This window comes from Sardina pilchardus, chromosome 15, assembly GCF_963854185.1.
Source record: "Sardina pilchardus chromosome 15, fSarPil1.1, whole genome shotgun sequence".
In the NCBI taxonomy this organism is placed as follows: Eukaryota; Metazoa; Chordata; class Actinopteri; order Clupeiformes; family Clupeidae; genus Sardina; species Sardina pilchardus.
Window position 1 is genome coordinate 3,976,295 of NC_085008.1, and position 18,621 is coordinate 3,994,915.

The 18,621-nt window shown below is 47.0% G+C and overlaps 1 protein-coding gene across 1 annotated transcript in view; it reads right to left on the reverse strand.

Moving 5' to 3' along the window:
- crb1 (crumbs cell polarity complex component 1) overlaps nt 1–12,449 on the reverse strand; it is an 18,338-nt gene extending 5,889 nt beyond the window's left edge. Inside the window, exons 1-11 of the mRNA XM_062556454.1 lie at nt 11,804–12,449; nt 10,943–11,138; nt 10,597–10,736; nt 9,909–10,091; nt 7,461–8,366; nt 5,450–6,021; nt 4,464–4,629; nt 3,106–3,349; nt 2,353–3,048; nt 1,355–1,399; nt 545–670 (exon numbers count right to left, since the gene is read on the reverse strand). Of these exons, the coding sequence (XP_062412438.1) occupies nt 545–670; nt 1,355–1,399; nt 2,353–3,048; nt 3,106–3,349; nt 4,464–4,629; nt 5,450–6,021; nt 7,461–8,366; nt 9,909–10,091; nt 10,597–10,736; nt 10,943–11,138; nt 11,804–12,449 (3,920 nt within the window). The remainder of the gene's footprint in view (nt 1–544; nt 671–1,354; nt 1,400–2,352; nt 3,049–3,105; nt 3,350–4,463; nt 4,630–5,449; nt 6,022–7,460; nt 8,367–9,908; nt 10,092–10,596; nt 10,737–10,942; nt 11,139–11,803) is intronic.
- Between the last annotated feature and the right edge of the window lie 6,172 nt (nt 12,450–18,621).

The following is an 18,621-nucleotide window of genomic DNA, read 5'->3' on the forward strand; positions in this document are numbered from 1 at the left end:
GAGTGACACGGGTGAACAGCACACACACACACACACACACACACACACACACACACACACACACACACACACATAGCGCACCATAGCAAGGCGCAGGGCAGAGGGTCTAGCACTAACACGCTTATTATTTCTACTCCCTCCTGTGCTGAATAAATCATGGCCAGGGAGGCAAACAGAGACCAGAGAGGTGTGCACACAAATACACAAACATACACAGATACATGAATAACCCCAGTCACACAAACATATACACAGCTGCTGCATATATGGGCACACACACACACACACACACACACACACACACACACACACACACACACACACACACACACACACACACACATACACACACATTTCTATACGCTTGACAAGATCATATAAATATATGACAAGATATGACAAGATATGACATAGATATGAACAATATACTGTACACAAACTCACAACCACACTTATGGACAGACAGAGACACACAGGCACACACACACACACACACACACACACACACACACACACACACTCAGACATGTAACCCCCCGCTGACCGGTGTCCGGTGAATCCTGGCCGGCAGTCGCAGCTGAGCTCCAGCTCTGAGCAGTTGCCCCCGTTGAAGCACGTGTAGTTGCGCAGCTCGTCCCCACAGATGGACACCGGGAGCTTGGGCCGCTTCCTGGGAGCAGAGGGACAACAGAGGAGGGGTAGAGAAGGGAGGGGGGGGGGGGGTTACTAACAGAAGACAGACCAGATGATAAAGCAGCCACAGCCTCCATTGAGTTGAGGGTGTGTGTGTGTGTGTGTGTGTGTGGGGGGGGGGGGGTCATGAGGAGAGCAACTTCTGTTAACCCGCCCCCATACACACATACGCAAACACACGCTACAAGCCGAAGCTCTGTGTCTGTCACCTACCCCCCCACCCATCCGAGCCAGACCCCGTGGCCCACAAAAGAGGATTAAGTAGCGATCAGGATAATGGCATTAGCATGTGAATACACCTTTGACGGGTGCTGAACACGGAGGAGGAGCCGGAGCACTAACGGGACAACACCGGGGATCTGAGTGGGGGAGGACACGAGCGAGCGCACACACAAGAGTTAGGACAGGGGGATAGCTGCAGTCAGACTGCCAGGAGACAGAGAGAGAGAGAGAAAGACAGAAAGACAGAAAGAAAGAAAGAAAGAATAAAAGAATGAAAGGTAAGAAGGAAGGATAGAAAGAAAGACAGAAAGAAAGAAAGAATGAAAGGTAAGAAGGAAGGATAGAAAGAAAGACAGAAAGAAAAAAAGAAAGAATGAAAGGTAAGAAGGAAGGAAAGAAAGAAAAAAAAGGAAAAAAACAAGGAAATATATTCACTTACTTGTTGTGGACGGCTATGTACCATGGAACCTCCTCAATCCTTTCTCTGTAGCAAAATAAGATAAATTAAATACACATTTTGGTAAATTGTATAATTTGTTTAGGATGGAAGGTCTCTAATTAGTGTAAATGACTATGCAAATGAACAAAACAAAAGAGTAGAAGAGAAAAGAATATTTCCTAAGACATTAGTGAGACATTAGCATACAGTACCTCTTTAATGCACACAATGAAAAGCTCATCAAGATGCATACACTACGAGCGCATATGGAACATGCACATTAATAATGATATTGATAATGATAACAATAACAATAATACAAAGAGAATAAGGTCCCTTGCATTATATATACAGTATTCTTTGTATTTACAGAAGAACAAATCGCTCCCCAGAGAGGTGTGGTTTGATGCAGAAAAGTATGCTGTCGTTGTGTTTAATGCTTTGAATATATCTTTCCTCACATTAAACAGCACAAAGCGCTGAGCTTGTGCATTTGAAGTGTGTCGGTGTGTGTACATGTGTCTCTGTGCTCGCGTCTGTGTGCATGTGCCCGGCTGTGCACGGCTCTTGTCATGTAGCTCCATCAGAAGGCTGTTTCTGATGCGGGTGCTTTCAAAAGGGTGTGGATGTGCGGAGCTATTCCAAAGTTTCCTTTTGCATCTCAGATCTCGGGCTTCAGGAGAGATGGGACCCACCATGTCATATCACCATCCCCGACAGAATACTAATGAGCACAGACCTGCCGTTTGGATCTCCAGCTTTCAGTGTGTGTGTGTGTGTGTGTGTGTGCGTGCGTGTGTGTGTGTGTGTGTGTGTGTGTGTGTGTGTAATGTATGTGATGTGTGGTGTGAGTGTACCTGTTTGAAGAGCTGAGCTTTGAGCATCACATGGTGTGTATGTGAGTGAGGGAGGGGATAGATCAACTGTGGACAAATATGATTGTGTGTGTGTGTGTGTGTGTGTGTGCATGTGTGCGTGTGTGTGCACGCTGGACTTACTCGCAGTAGGAGCCGGTGTAGTTCTCGGCGCACAGGCAGGCGTACTTGTTGACTCCGTGCAGGCAGGTGGCGCCGTTGACACAGGCGTGGCCCTGGCACACGTCCACCTCGGTGCTGCAGTCGGCGCCCGTGTAGCCCACCTGGCACACGCACCTGTACTCCAGGCCCACCACCGTGCAGTTGCCGTGGCCGCAGGGCGCCGAGGCGCAGGTGTCCTCGTTGAGCTGGCAGCGGCGGCCGGCCCAGCCCGGCGCGCACTCGCACGCAAACTCGTCGAAGAGGTCGCGGCAGCGGCCGCCGTTCAGGCACGCCGCCCCCTCCGGCTGGCACACGGCCTGGCCCCGGCAGCCGGCGATGGGCACGGCGCCCGCCAGGCCCCGGAGGTGGAAGCGCTCGGGCTGCAGCCGCGGCAGGGTGACCTCGTCGGGGCCGTAGTAGGGCAGCGGCACCCCGCCCAGCTCCACCGGGCCCAGGCAGCCTCTCAGGCCCCAGCCCCCAGCCTCGGGGCCCAGGCCACCCAGCTGCACGTCCACCCCGTCGCGCGCAAAGTCCAGGCCGCCGGCCCGCGCCGACCCCGAGCTGGAGGACAGCTCCTCGCGCTCGTCCAGCAGCAGCGTCCACGGCGAGGCCTCGGCCCACGGGGCCACCATGAAGAACTCCGCGCGGTGCCACGCCCCGTCGTTCACCGGCACCACGCTCCGCAGGGTGAGGGTTTCAGGCGCCAGCGAGGACGAGGACGAGGACGGTACGGACGGCGACGCCGATGACGAGGGCGAAGAGGACGAAGAGGAGGTGTTGCCGCTCAACAGCTGCAGGACCAGCAGGCCGTCCTGCAGCCACACGGTGATGAACTCGGTGCCGCGCTCGGCGTGCAAGATGGCGGCGTCTCGCTGGCGCGTCCGCAGGCTGAAGGCGATGCTGGTCAGGCTGCTCTCAATCCCCCCACTGCCTCTGTACGTTATGGCCGTGTTGCCCTGGAAAGTCATGTTGGCCAGACCTAAAGAACAAAGAAACACTTCATCACCACAATTGGACCTACAGTAATTTCCCGCATATAAGCCGCATTGTGTATAAGTCGCAGGACAGTGTTTTATGCAAGTTAAAAGAAACAAAACCATATTAACACCATATTAACTGCGGCCCTGTATTTACCTCATAGCTGAAGACATTTTGCAAAATCAATGTATAAGCTAATAGTCAAGAAATTACGGTAATCAAATTGTTTTTCTGATGTTAACTTAATATATAGGGTTAACGAACGCACATGGAATGTTCTGTATACCTTGTTAACAGCTCCATTAATGATCAGTGCCTAAGAGAGCTAAGCGTCTAATTTAGCATCGCCTAATGGGCTGCATAAGGGCAGACAGGCATGTGAATCATACTTAATCCAAAGAAGGATAATCTGATCTCTGGAAAATCCCTGCCTTCATGCTAGATTTACCGCAGTGGAAACATATTGGGTGAATTAGTGCAGAATCTTACAGGCTTATATAAGCTGACCAATATCTCACCACCAGACTGCTATAACCCCAGAACTCCAACTCTGGTTAAATCTGAGACTAACTGCCTTATTCCCAACTAATATCCTTACTGTCTCTGCCAGGGTTTCTGTCTTTAGCCCCCCCCCCCACCACCACCACCACACACACACCCACACACATCCACACACACACACACACGCACGCCACTGTAGGAAGAAATACCTTTCTCTCAGTCTACATATTACAATTATACAGTATGAAAGCACAGGAGACAGATCAATATTTAAGCACTTAATTATGCCTGTTCAGCGCCATACCCACAGACAGAATCCACATTTTATTTAAGTGCCTTAATATTTGATGGCCAAGTCAATGCACATAGTTCTCATATAACTGTATTTCAACACTTCTGTTCACAGTTAAAAAGGTTATATCACTCCTACACACACATACGCACACGCACACACACCCCAGTAGAGCAATCTATAAAGCAAACACAGCATACACTACTCATTACAGTGTGTGCATATGAGCGTGTTGCACTCGGTGGAGATGGTGTGTGTGTGTGTGTGCGTGCGTGCGTGCGTGCGTGCGTGAGCTGGGGGAGCTGGGGACTCTGAGTCTTACACTCGTAGCCGCGGCCAATGGTGCGGCAGACAGCTTCTGGCGGGCAGGGCGCCAGCTCACACCACTTCACCTCCTCACACTGCTGCCCGGCCGTGTTGGGCGGACACGTGCACGTGAAGTCGTCCCACACCGAGTAGCACATGCCCCCATTCTGACACGGGTTTGTCTGCAGAGAGAGAGAGAGAGAGAGAGAGAGAGAGAGAGACAGAGAGAGAGAGAGAGAGAGAGAGAGAGAGAGAGACAGGAAAGGCATGACATTTTTCATTTCATTTTCACTAGAAATATATGATGTGAGAACAGAAGTACAATTCCAAGCGACAAGAAGATGATAAAATTGATACAAAAATACAACATGGCAGTACCTTGATTCTTCAATCATTTTTTCTTAGATATTTATATTATATTTTGCTATCAACTTCCATTTCCAACCCCAAACTGGAGGCACACATTAGAAACGACACGGGAACTCAGGAGTAAGAGCTGGGCTAAGCCGCTTTAGCCGCTTTTTGATCACCTGTTGCCTGTGGCAACCTGGGTCAGGTCCCATTAAAGAGGCGTGAGCTGGACCTAACCTCACGGTCGGGTGATGATGATGAGGCGAATTAGACTGTGATCTCCAGCGCATCGGACATTTAGCCATTGTTTACTGTTACAGATATGACACATGTTTTTACACAGAGAGCTGCAGGCTGGACAAAATACCTTGACAATTGAACTGAACGTGTGACCTAGATGTTGATAGCACCAGTTGAGGTTAAGACCAATGCTTTGTGTGGACAGAGAGTGTTTGAATAGAAACTGATGAGGGACGTACACATGTGAGTTTCAGAGTTGTGAGTGAGTTTGTGTGTGTGTCAGCCTGTGAGTGGTTATGAATACTAGGAAAACATGTTCACTGAAGGGAAACAGAGTATCAGTGTATTTGTGTACAGAAAGGTGAATGTGTGTCTATATGAGTGTGTGTGAGTGTGTGTGTGATAACTCACAGCGCAGGTGTCGTCTCCCACGCATCCCTGGACGATGTGACTCGTGGTCTGGGGCAGCAGCGAGCTGATTGGCTCGTGGTCCAGCTCCAGGGCGAAGAAGTGCAGCAGCAGGGTGCCCAGCCGCAGGTCCTGCACGCAGCCCTTGAAGTAGCCCCCGAAGGTGGCCGTGCCCCGCGGCTCCTCCAGCCCCCCGACGTGCACCACGTCGCCCGCCTGCACCCTCACGGGCCGCGTCTCCGCGGCGACCGCCCCCTCGCCCCGCCCGGACTGCACCAGGCGCAGCCGGCCCGCCTCCACGCTGACGCTCAGCAGGTGCACCTCGCCGTCGTCCAGCGCGGCCGGCCCCGTCACCTCCTCCAGCTGGTGCAGCTGCACGTGCGCCAGGCCGCGCTCCAGCCACACGCGCAGGTACTGGCCCGTCCCGTTGGACAGCACCAGCAGCAGGCCCGAGGGACGCCGCGTCCGCACGAAGAGCGAGACGGACAGCGCGTCCGGCTCGGCGGGCTCCTGGTCCAGGGAGAAGACGGCGTAGCTCTGCGTGTCCTCGTGCCCAAAGCGGGCGGTCACATACTCTACAGGGGGACCAAGCACACAGAGCAACACACCATCAGGTCACTAGAAAACAAATACTCAATAGACTCTAGCATCACAACTTCTAGCTACACAGTGAGTTTTGCACCTTACCATTTCTATCTGTTTTTATTTGGGGCTGATATAGATGACTTTTTTAAAAAAAGTCATCTATATCAGCCCCAAATAATAGAAAATTAACTGGTCTGATGACATGAGTCGCATAATCAGATTTCACATGCTGTACAATCACTTCTTCACTTCTCATATACATTAAATTCCAGTGATGTGCTTTACTTTACAAGCATATTATAAAGGTTTACACCAAGGTCAGTTATCAGTTCAGATGTACAGACGGGCCTTCCCCTTCATCACCACCAAAATAAGAATATAGTAGTAACTTTACAATGGCCCTGGAAAGCCCTTTTGATATCCATGACCTGTTCATCTAGTTCATACTGCAGTGTGTGTGTGTGTGTGTGTGTGTGTGTGTGTGTGTGTGTGTGTGTGTGTGTGTGTGTGTGTGTGTGTGTGTGTGTGTGTGTGTGTGAGTATGTGTGTGTGTGTGTGTGTGTGTGTGTGTGTGTGTGTGTGTGTGTGTGCATTATGTGTGCACGTCTCTGTTTTTTTGTACGCTATAATTGCTAATCTGCTTCAGTGTCAGCGGGCTATTAATAGTGCTCACGGGAAGCATTACTTAAGTCTCCTCTGAGGGAAATCAAACTGTCAGCCTCTGAACCAAAGGCGGCTGTCATGCAACCCCACTTAATTACTGTGATCAAATAACACAGCCGGAATAACATAAACGCCACTTAGTCACTCACTGAGCAGAACACTGGTGCCACAGGTTAAAAGGCTGTTAATTCAAGGTCCTAATAATCCTAATTTCTCGATCGGAGGTGTTAGCAGTTAAATGCGATAGAGGACCCAGAGCACGTGATGAGGGGCAGTGTCACACTGGGTTGGTTCTGACCAGAGGCACGTTCATATTCAACAGTGGCGAACGTTCATACGTTTTTCTCTGAACAGTTCAATTTGAACGATTTAGTGTAAACTGACTGTTTACGCCTAGAACTCAAGGCCTAGAACTCAAGGCAAACAGAAAACTTGCAAACGTTTGTCTTTGTTGTATATGAATTTGAACGCATCTCAGGCTCTGACAAAATAATGACAATTTGATGGTTTGATAACTAGTATTCCTATAGAATGTCTGTTTGCCACACAGTTCTAGACTGTTTTTCTTGCAACTTTGCAATTCTTTTGAGTAACAAAGGGTAACCAGATCTGGAAATGGATTTTGGGTAGTGAGTTGCAGCTAACCATTAACTTTGTGAACATAAACTACAATCAATGACTAATATCTACCAGTGTTGCTTATTGATACTGGCACATAACATATTTTTTTTGCTGGTCCTTGTCCATATTTATGACTCAGCCTTACCCTCAGAGCAGTTCTGGCCCTGGTATGGCCTCTGGCAGCGGCACTGGTAGGCCTGCCACAGGTTCACACACTGGCCGCGGTTCTCGCAGGGCCCGTCCAGGCAGCGGTCCCGGTGGCTGCAGCCCGGCGTGACGTTGATGGCCGAGCTGCTCAGCCAGTCCTCGGGCACCATCAGCTGCGAGTCCACGAACAGGTCCCTCAGGCAGCCGACGAAGCTCGGGCCCTCCGGCCCGCCGATCAGGGTGTGCTGCAGGGCCGAGCCCGGGGGCCCGCTGTCCACCTGAGTGGAGCCCTCGCAGTCGGGCCCGCCGCTCTCGCAGGCCGCGTCCAGCAGGGTCAGCGACAGCAGGCCTTCGGCGAGCAGCGCCTGGACGCCGTGCCACTGGCCGTCGGTGACGTTGCGCGACAGCTCCAGCGCCCCGAGCGGAGTGTCCCCGCCGTGGAGGCTGAGGCGCAGGCGGCCTTGGCGGACCTCCAGGGTGAGCAGGGGCCCTCCGCTGCCCCGCTGGAAGAGCACGGCGTCGGGCAGCACGGTGCGGAAGCTCAGCGTGATGTTGGAGGCCGCCTCGGCGTCCAGCAGCGGCGTCTGCAGCAGCAGCCGGCCGCGCCGCTCGAACGAGAACGTGGTGGACGTCTGGCAGCGCGAGCCGGTGAAGCCGGCCGGGCACAGGCAGCCGTAGCCGTGGCGCCCCTCGCTCAGGAAGGGCAGGCAGGCGGCCGCGTTCTGGCATTCGTGGCCCTCGCAGCCCACCAGTGCCACCGTGCAGTCCTGACCGCCATAGTGGAGCCCGTCCGGGGACAGCTGCGGGCACACGCACGTGTAGCTGCCCACCGTGTTCTCACAGACGCCACCGTTCTGACAAGGTGAGGCATCACACTCGTTTACGTCTTCCTCACAAAGAACACCTAGCACAGGGAGAAAATACCCTCATTAGTTACTAACAGACATTAAAGTCTTTATGGAATCTTAGGTTTAACAGTGAAGTTTCATAAAAGCACTGTAGTGCTCATTTAATTTAATGGTGTATTTTTATCCTAGTTTTGGTTGAATACCTTCCTCAATAATAATGATCATCTTTCTCCAAGAGAACATTAAAACAGGTAGCAATTTGTGGCCAAAGAACCATATTCCTTTATATTATCTGTATTGTTCTAGTTTGGAGGTGATATGGCTCTTTTTAAGAAGTAAAATGAGAAAACATAACCAACCAGGCATATTGTAGCCTTATAATGAGCATCTTGATAGATGTAAGCACATTCATAAAATGTAAAATGACAATATTAGAACTAGTATTGTATAAACTCATGAAACATTCATCTATGCATTAACAATGTCCTCCAAAAATAATAATATTCAGTAGCAATATAGCCAATTCTCACATCTGCTGCACAATATGTTTAAGACCTGACAAATTCTCACAAATCATCAGCATTCAGAGCCAGTTGCATAATTGCATACTGTTTGCAGATTCTATGCCAATTGGCAGAGCTCACCTTCCCCTGCCGATTAGTCAGGGAAGCCCTGGCCATGTTGTCACAAATGATCACTTCCTCTGATAATCTATCCACTTAAGAAACTGTTATCAAGCCATGCTTCAAGAGAATGGCGGCAGAGCACTGGGTACTTATTAGCACAACGAAGTTGTGTGGGCTTTCAAAAGAACGCACATATGTTCACTGCTAGCAGCTGGGTAAACAGACCACTAGCGGAGCGATGTTGAGCAACGGCCCAAACAACAAACGATCACGAGCGGAGCTGCTACCTCGTGAAACACCAGCAAGAGTCACACAGTTCCGTCCAACAGAGCCGTTCAACACCGTTCCCAACTGTAGAGCAGTCTAACAGAGTCTCCGACCATAGAGCCAGTGGCAAATCAATGTGCCTGAAGGACAGAGAAAGCGAGGGATTACCTGCGGTCAGCAAAAGAACACACCAGGCCCAGACTGTGAATCTCGCCATTGTCTCCAGCCTATTCCACAGCCTCTCTCATGGTCAGCACACACTGAAGCGTCGCACGACTTGGAAAATGGGCCATCCTCGAGCACCAGCGTTCAGCAGTCAGACTCCCCCATTGCACTTCCACCAACTGACTGGACACAAGGCGCTCTCCAGAAGCCAGATCCAGGGGATTAGCGCTAATGCAATTTGACCATCTTACAAATGCGAGGGACAATTTTAGAAGGCCACTCTGAACCGGCGTCTACCCGCGTCGGCCAACGGCCGCCAGGCTTTTGTAAGCGAAAAGACTAGAAGACTAACCCCAGTTACGGCACCAGCTCAAAACTCGGCCATCGCTGGACCTCTGTAGACGGCTTAGATATTAGCCTTAACTGGCTTATTTGGGCCTATCTGTAATTTAGACTTTAGATCTCCATGGTCTAAACCTTTCAACAACACTCAGTATTTCGCCGCACTTTCTGTATGCAGTATATGATTTGGGTAGATACCTGTATGTGCAGGTGAGCATCTGCAGGTGTATCCCGCAGCATGGCGAAGGTCAAACGTCTCCGGGAAGTCTGGCTCGGTGCCGTAGAGGGCCTCCCAGGACCGCTCGAGGCAGCGACCACCATTCAGACACGGGCCACTGGCACACTCACTCACATCCACTTCACAGCGCGGCCCTTCAAAACCTGGTCCAAAGAGCGGTTACAAAAGGGAAATGAGTCTCTCTCTCTCTCTCTCTCTCTCTCTCTCTCTCATCTCATCTCTCTGGACTACTTCATCATCAAAGACTAATGGTGGGATTGGTTAACAAAAGGGGCCAAACTGCTGAAAAGAGGAGGAAATGCATGGGTGCCATTTGAATGGATGCTAAAAGTAGGCTTGTGTGATGTTGCATGAGAACAAACACGAGGGCTTTTACATAATGCATAATGTACACAATAGTATGGAAGGATGGGGATATGAGTCTTAACATGAAACAAAGCTTGAATTAAATCCAAAATGTGAGAACAAAAAGGTGTTTAATCTTTCACAACTAACCCCATCCACCGAATTCCCCAATTGGAAACATGACACCACACTATGATGTACTGCAAAAAACATACTCCTAGTCCTAACCAAGTAAACCAACATCTAGCAGGATGATTCATATTTCCAGAGTATGGTGCATAGCTTTGTACTTTGGTACAGTACCTGGCCAACACTTGCAGGTGTAGTCTGTGCCGTTGTCCTCACACTGCGCACCATGGAGGCATGGAGCAGACCAGCAGGCTGGCTCTGGGACTTCACAGCGGAGCCCCGTGAATCCCGTCTGAGAGCAGTCACAGCTGAAACTGAAACAACGCTGTGAGTGTCACTATCGGACTCTTTCTTTGAAACATAAATACCGGTAGATATATACCTCCTTCACCTACATGCTGCACAGATATATAGCCTTTAATTGACAATGTCAACAGATGGTGATTTATTCAAACTCACAGCTCCGGCTGCACATTTTGTGAGCTTTAAATCCCGGATCAGAGTGGGTAGCATGACATACCTATTTATGCCATCGATGCACCGTGCCCCATGTTGGCATGGCTGGTCCATGCATTCATCAACATCCACTTCACACCGGTCACCCTGGAAACCAGCGCCGCACGTGCAGGAGAAGCCGTTGACGTAGTCATGGCAACGACCCCCGTTGAGGCAAGGCTGTGACTGACACTCATCAATTTGGAGCTCACAGCTGACACCTGAACACATCTCAGATAGAGAGAGAGTGAGAGGGAGAGAGTGAGAGAGAGAGAGAGAGAGAGAGAGAGAGAGAGAGAGAGAGAGAAAGGGGTCAGTGGAGCTTGATTCCTTCTCTGTGATGCTAACCTGAACAGCATCTTCATCCACACCATCTGGATCAGCTAAAGCTGGACGGAGAGAAAATAAAAACATCCTGCCGAGAAACAAAGCTTCCGTGTTGTACCGTGTCAGGGCTGACAGACGAGCAGATGGTGGGCTCCGATTATTATTTTATTTCCCTGTGTCCTCTCCTCTCCTCTCCTCTGCTCCGTCAAGCCTAGTTATTCTGTCTGCCTAACACACACACAGACACATATACAAGGATAATACACTAACAGACCACTAGATGGAATCCTTTCACTTGCTTAGCCCTAAGCTTAATGAGGTGTATGACAGTTTGATTACGTCCTCGATTTTGTTTTGTTTTCCAGGTAATATGTTATTTGATTGTCTTAAAATAATCAAATCAATCAAAACAACATAACTGCTATTAATGTTCTTAAAAATGATATATTTTATAGCAGTTTTTTAGAATCAAACTTTGCACACAAAAAAAGTCATATCTGCACAAAAAAATCACAAGCATGAAGATTCTTTAACATGCTTCAACTTGAGATGTTCTTACCTGTGAACCCTGGCCTGCACTGACACAGGTACCTGCCAATCTTGTTGACGCAAGTGGCTCCATTGCGGCAGGGCTGGGAGATGCACTCGTCCACCTCGATCTCGCACAGCGCCCCCTGGAATCCCGGCACGCAGAAGCAGGTAGGCCCATCGCCGCGGCTCCGGCAGATGGCATGGTTGCGGCAGGGGTTCGGGGCACACTGGTCCATGGGGGTCTCACACTGGCCCCCCGTGAAGCCCGGCTGGCACACACAGCTGTAACCCTGCTCTGCACCGGGGCTGGGCGACAAGCGACACTTGGCGCCCTCCTCCTCCTCCTCCTCCTCTTCTACTCCACAGTGGACGCGGGCACAGAGCTGGACCCTGGACTCACATGACTGCCCGGCAGTGCCCACCTCACAGCGACAAGACAGCTCCTGAGAGCCCGCGTATTTGGGCTGGCACGTGGTGTTCCCCTGGCAGGTCCCGTGTAGGTGTAGGCATGGCTGGTGTTCTTCCTGGCACTCCGGGCGGAGGGGACTGGGCAAAGGAGATGGGCACGGACAGAGGTATTCCAAGGGAGCCTCCTGGCATGACCCTCCATTCTGGCACGGCTTTGACAGGCACACAGAACTGGCTTCGAGAGACACACCTAATGACAAATACATTCACGTCATTCCAATGGGATCAGATAACTTCAGAATGGCCATAGAGACACATTATAAATATGAAAGGCAACTAGAAGAAACATCAAACGAAGAAAAAAGAGAAAGCACAATATTGAAGAAGTATTAAAAAATGATCCATGCTTTTGAACGCATTACAATAATTCCATCAGAATGTTTAATAATTGATAAATAACCTGACACAGAAATGACTCCAAACCCCTACTTACACTTCCCTTTCCTCTTTTCCTCAAAACATGCTTTGAACTGTAATGTCTACACGAGGAGATCATTCTAGCTTCAATGGGTATGATTTACGCACTGATATTTTGTACTTGCATTTATTCACTTAGCAAACGCTTTCATCCAAAGCAATGAGGAATAACATTCAAACAACATGTAGATGTCCTCACTGTTATATAAAAGGCTGGCTCCCTCGCTCCCTTTTTTCGCAAATCAATTCAGCAGAATAAAGAGAAAGAGAAGCATGACTAACACAAATGCAGAGCACAATGATGCTTTCAAAAAACAGAATGCCAAAAATGTGTAATAAAAAGACATATAAAAAGATATATATAGAAACATTAAATATACCCTACAGCATAAACCACACTCTAATCTTATACATCACCTCTATGGCTATATGTATATCAGTGTTTCTCAGAGAGTTTAATCGTATTTGTGGTGGTATGTGAAGGGGTTTGAACAAAGGTTTGAACAAACATTATGTCGGAGTCAAGAAAATGAATAGCCTATAGTTATACTTGCTTTGCACGAGAAGTCGATATTGACAAGCAGCTGTAACGTTGTGCTAACCTTGACAACCCAACAGTATTCTAACATTGCCGTATAAGATACTGCTTCTTATATACATAACTTAATTGGAAAGAGAGCATCTAAATAGTGCAACACAAAAAAGCATAGTGTGGTGTTCAATGTTGATATTGTGGTCTGCCACAAAAGTCAATGTGAAACACTGTTAGCTATATATACAATAGATGTACAGTATAGGTCAAATGCTTATAACTTATAGGCCAACATGAATGTTGTGCTACAATCCAGTTATTCTTTGTGTGGTCTTGTATTAAGGTCCACATTAACAGTCATTCTTGGCACTGTTTAACACAATTACATTGTGTTCTTGTTCAAAAGCCATTTTCTCCTTTCAGTGCTTGGCTCAAGGACGTTTGCAAACTTTAGGGTTTCACAAAGCATCAAATCAAGGCGCCATGGTAACCAATTCTATGCCTTCAATGCCGTGCTCTCTTGATCACCATGGTGACAGTGTGCGGACAGAAATCAGTCATTTGTATGATCTCTGTATTCCAGGCTGTGTCCTCTCAACACTGCTCTTTCCTATAGAGCAGCTGCTAAGGTGACTAGAAGTATAATTTCCTTCTCTTTTATCCAGTGTATGGAGGCTGAATGTCTGTTTTATATAGCTGTTCACTTTACACGTCTAAATGGTCAAAACCTCTGGCACATTCTGCTGACTGTCACATTTTTGGAAACTCATAAAGAGCTATTCAGACATGATGTCTAGTATTGTATTTATACTAGACATCATGTCTGAATAGCTCTTTATGTAAATATGTAAAATAAATATAAATAGAAGTCAACAATCAGTTAATACATCTTTAAAAAGAAATCTTAACACGTATCTATCTATAACTAATTTCTTGCAGGGTTGTGTTTTGGATGTTTAATTATTATTCTGTTAAATTCTTTTTAGTCTAATACTGTTTTTTAATCCATATTTTAAACTGCTCATTTAATCTAATAATCTAATGTTTACTATCGTCAATGTAGGTCGCTTTGGACAAAAACATGTAACAAACTATAAACACAAACATAAACATAAACATGACATACGCTTAGAATATTTAATTAGTTTGACAAAATAAGATGCTTATATGACCAGTGCATCATACCCGTGCTTATTGTGCTAGTTTCCACACACACACACACACACACACACACACACTGGAAGTGACCTGAAGCGTAACCACACGTGATAAAAGGTCAAGTTCAGCTCTCTGACCAGATTACTCAAAATCCAATAGCCTTTTTATGCAGACCTGAGCCACCTTTGCAGAGACTTGCAGGGCCAGCATAACACTCAATACCTTCCTCAGGTTGTCTTCTGAAATGCGCTACAAGCAATCCTAAATCCTCATAGGGATTCCAGCAGCATGATACTGAACTAATCATGGGATCTCTGATGGAATTAAGAGCCTTCGCTGTAAATAAAGCATCCAACATAAAGCCATTGGGGGGGGGGGGGGGGGGGGGGGGCAGACACACCATTAAGCGCGCATGGACCACTATTGCAACGCACACTGCAGACCATCTGTTGCATGTCTGAAACAGCGACTGTTTCAGGCATTTGTGTGCACCCCTGCTGAATAACCCAAGAGAGATCACTGGGATCATTCAAATGGATTCCAGGACATGGGTCATTACTTGTATATGTTCATTAGCAAACATTGCATCTATGTCTTTAGCTCCATCTTCTGACAGCTTTCAACTAACTTTCAACTGACTGGCCATGGTGTCTTTGCAATGCAAGTTGCTTTACAAATCTTTCGAGATAGACAGAAGCAGATCTGAGACTGCTGAGAGGATGACAGAATTAAGGAGATGATCTTGTAATGTCATCAATACGGTGTAGAGGACAGAGGCAATGTCTTTAAACACAGCATTCTTGAGCCCTCATGTCATGAACGTTTACACTTGTGTGTGTGAGTGTGTGTGTGTGTTTGAGGGGCAGCTGTAATGAGCCATGTAATGCAAGGAATGTGCATGAAAATTGCCCCAAAATGCAACACTAAGAAACAAGACAATCCGATGATGTAATGCCAAATGAAGCCCTTCTTTTGTCATCATTGTCTCATGCTGAACCAACTCTCTGTATCATAATGAGAGCACTGTGTCCAATGGCATGATCCTTGGCCTATGGTGCTTGGGACTACTATTTCACAGTATTGAACCTGTTTGTTCATTAAGACTATTTCCACAGGAGCTAAACATGTCTGGACTGTGTGTCTGGCCAGCCAGATGAAGTGACCTTGCCAGGGCAGATGGGCAAGGGGAATCCAAGGAGCCATTAGATCATTATGATATGTCAAGAAATGTGGCACTGCATAAGACTTATCTTATAATAACAATGTAGTGTTCAATGAGATGTTTCAGGCATGATTTTGGTTAATGGTTAACAGAGCATGTAAAGCTCACACATATAACGCAGTTTCTTCAGATATTTGAGGGAAACGCGGCAATTGCTATTGCTATAGGCTGTTCTTTTCTAAGAAAGCCAGATTTCTTTGTGATGCAAATTAGCGTGATTGTTCATTTGTGAACGCTGTACAAAGACCTTTTTATCTGTCAATGAGGAATTCCATGGTGACAGTCCTGGCAATGGATGCCCACTTTAGAGCATGTGTGTTTCTGAGACGATAACAAAAAACACACAGTGGCTGGTGTCTGGAGAATGATGTAATGACAGTCTCTTGTACAGATAGCTTTAACAACACTGAACCCATGAGACAAAGTGGTCACATCTCCAAAAACCTGGAGGAAAAAAAATGCTAATGTTTTTTCCATGCTTTTATAAAAGCAACACCCTGTTTATCATAAGTGTCGTGCCTCTTGCATTGAGAGTGACTGTAAATGACAACCAAGTGATTATGAAATGGTCAGTGGACTCTTGAATAGCAAATGCAATCAAGAGGTTGAAAACAGACAGTTGTGAAGTGCAGAAAACCACGCTCCATCTGGGGTCTAGCAGTCAAAAGCATGCACAGCAAATCACCACACCTCTTCAGAAGACTTGAAACCTGATTGTGAGCAGCATTTTCTGATTTATTCAACACATTTATAGGCCCACAAAATATCAGAGTGGCATGAAACTGAGCAACAATGAAAAGGACTGGCTACATTTTGCACAAGCCACAGTAAATAGCTTGATGACAAGAGTTTATACTCTCAACGCATTTTTCAGTAAAATCGGAGGATGATAAAGGCCCGTTTTAATAGCCTGCTCATATAGCGGTGCGACAAGTGGTAAAAAAAAAAACACAACTTACTTTTTATCCATGCGGCCAATGCTAAACCAAGTAGGAAGCAAGCGGGTGAATTAATCTTGATAAATAGCAATGCAGCAATATCCATGTCTAGAAACCATCCTGAACGTGCTGGCGCAAGTTATCTTCCTTTCATAAAAGGCATGCAACACAGAGGATCTCGGTGTCAGCAGGGACGGTGCGTGTGTGTGAGCGAGTGTGCGTTCATGCCGCGTCCTGGTCCCGCGGAGCACCAATGGGATGCATCTGCGCGCCACTTGAGTTGATCCTACGCAGAGAGTGGCCCGTCAGGATTAATGAGCATCTTCCTACTGAATATTGATTAACACAGACAGTCTTGTGACGGCATGATGTTATTCCAACGAGCCAATGGGTATAAATGTGGCCAAATGTGGCACATAGCCTAGGCCTTTTGACCCATCAATAATAGCCTACAATATTAGGTTATAGATTGCCTGTTCACGAGTGCCAAAGACAAACGTGGACATTGACCTATTAGGCCTTTTCAAAATAGAATAATCTTAAACAAGGATCTATTTCAATCCATGAAAATGCTTAGGGTAGACCTATGCTCTAGGCCTTTTATTCATCATCTAGCCTATCATAGGCCTATATCATCCGTATTTTATTATTAGATAAGCCTATAATATTAGATTAGATTAATATAAATTATTACAACTAGGCATAGTGTAGCCTATACTTCAGTAATTATTAATATGTTTAATTATTTGATGATTAATGTTTCAAATGAGCTTGAGCTTGGGCCTATAGTAACCTATTCAGGCTATGCCTGGCCTACCACCCCCACACCACATGATTCATAAACAGTTGTTTTCCTGCAAGCTTATCCAGGTGTGCAAGTGCTAGTGGTGTGTACGTGCGTATGAGCCTGTAGGGGAGATCGGGCTGGTTGGATCAGAGGCAAGTTGAACCTGGGTTAATAGCCAAATAAAGGGTGCATCCACAAAACATTAAAGTATTCATTTAACTTGAAAGAGGCAGGACTTGTAAGCTGTGACTGGTGCTGGTGGGCTATCACCATTTATTTCAGTGCTGAGGAGTGTAAAACGATGGGGCAGGTTGGCACACTGGGGTGGTTGGCACATACATTCCATGCTATTTTTTGACAAATTTCAGGAATCTGGAAAGACATCAAAAGCCTTAGAGGCAGTGAAATAGATGAGCAATGCAATCAAAACCAAAAGGCCTAGCCTACTGCACAAGACTGTGCCTGGGGCAAATTGGCACAAGTGCACACCACTTTAATAATATAATTTAAAACAGGAGATCAAATTAATAGCCTGTATTTCTAGCTGAAATCAAGCTTTCAGCTAATCACACTTTGAAAGTTTTAACACATGGTAAGACGGAGATTCGGAGAAATATAACAAAAGTCCTTTTAGGCTATATAAGTCTCTCTAATAACCGAGAGTGAAAAGTGAGCCAAACAGATAGTTATAATATTATGTATAGGCTACTTTAGGGTACTGTAGCTCAAAGAGCTGTCTCTCTCATGATCCTGCTTCAAATTCCCTACCAAGTCACCCCCACCCCCTTTTTTATTCAAGGGTTTAGGGTCCCTTGTCACAGGTGTATCAAGCACCATACAGTCTGCATTCAAAATCTGGGTGCTTGAATACACCTGTGGAAAGGGACCTGATGAAACCCATGAACATGCTACTTGTAGCATGTAACTTGCATAGCCTGCTATCCTAGAAATCTAGACGCCCCTAGCGGCAGCTAATCTAATTTGGCGTGGGTCTGGCTGGTCAGGCTCATAGATGGTCAGGCTAAATTACAGCAACTGTAACATTATATTTCGTTTTTTGTATGCAACTTCTTGAAACTTGATTTGAAGACAGCTCAGCAACCGTTCAATGCTCCCCAACCCCGCCCACCAAAAGTCTGATTGGTTGTGACGTAGGGGATTTTAAAAGCTCACTTAGCTCTCATTGGCTTATCTTTGTTTTTCTCTCAGCGATTGGATCATGAATATGCATTCTACAATCGTATTGGATGAGAATGTCGTGGCAAAATTCAAATTGAGTCGAGGATCCAGGAACTGAGTTGCCTAGTCGTGTGTTCACACGTTG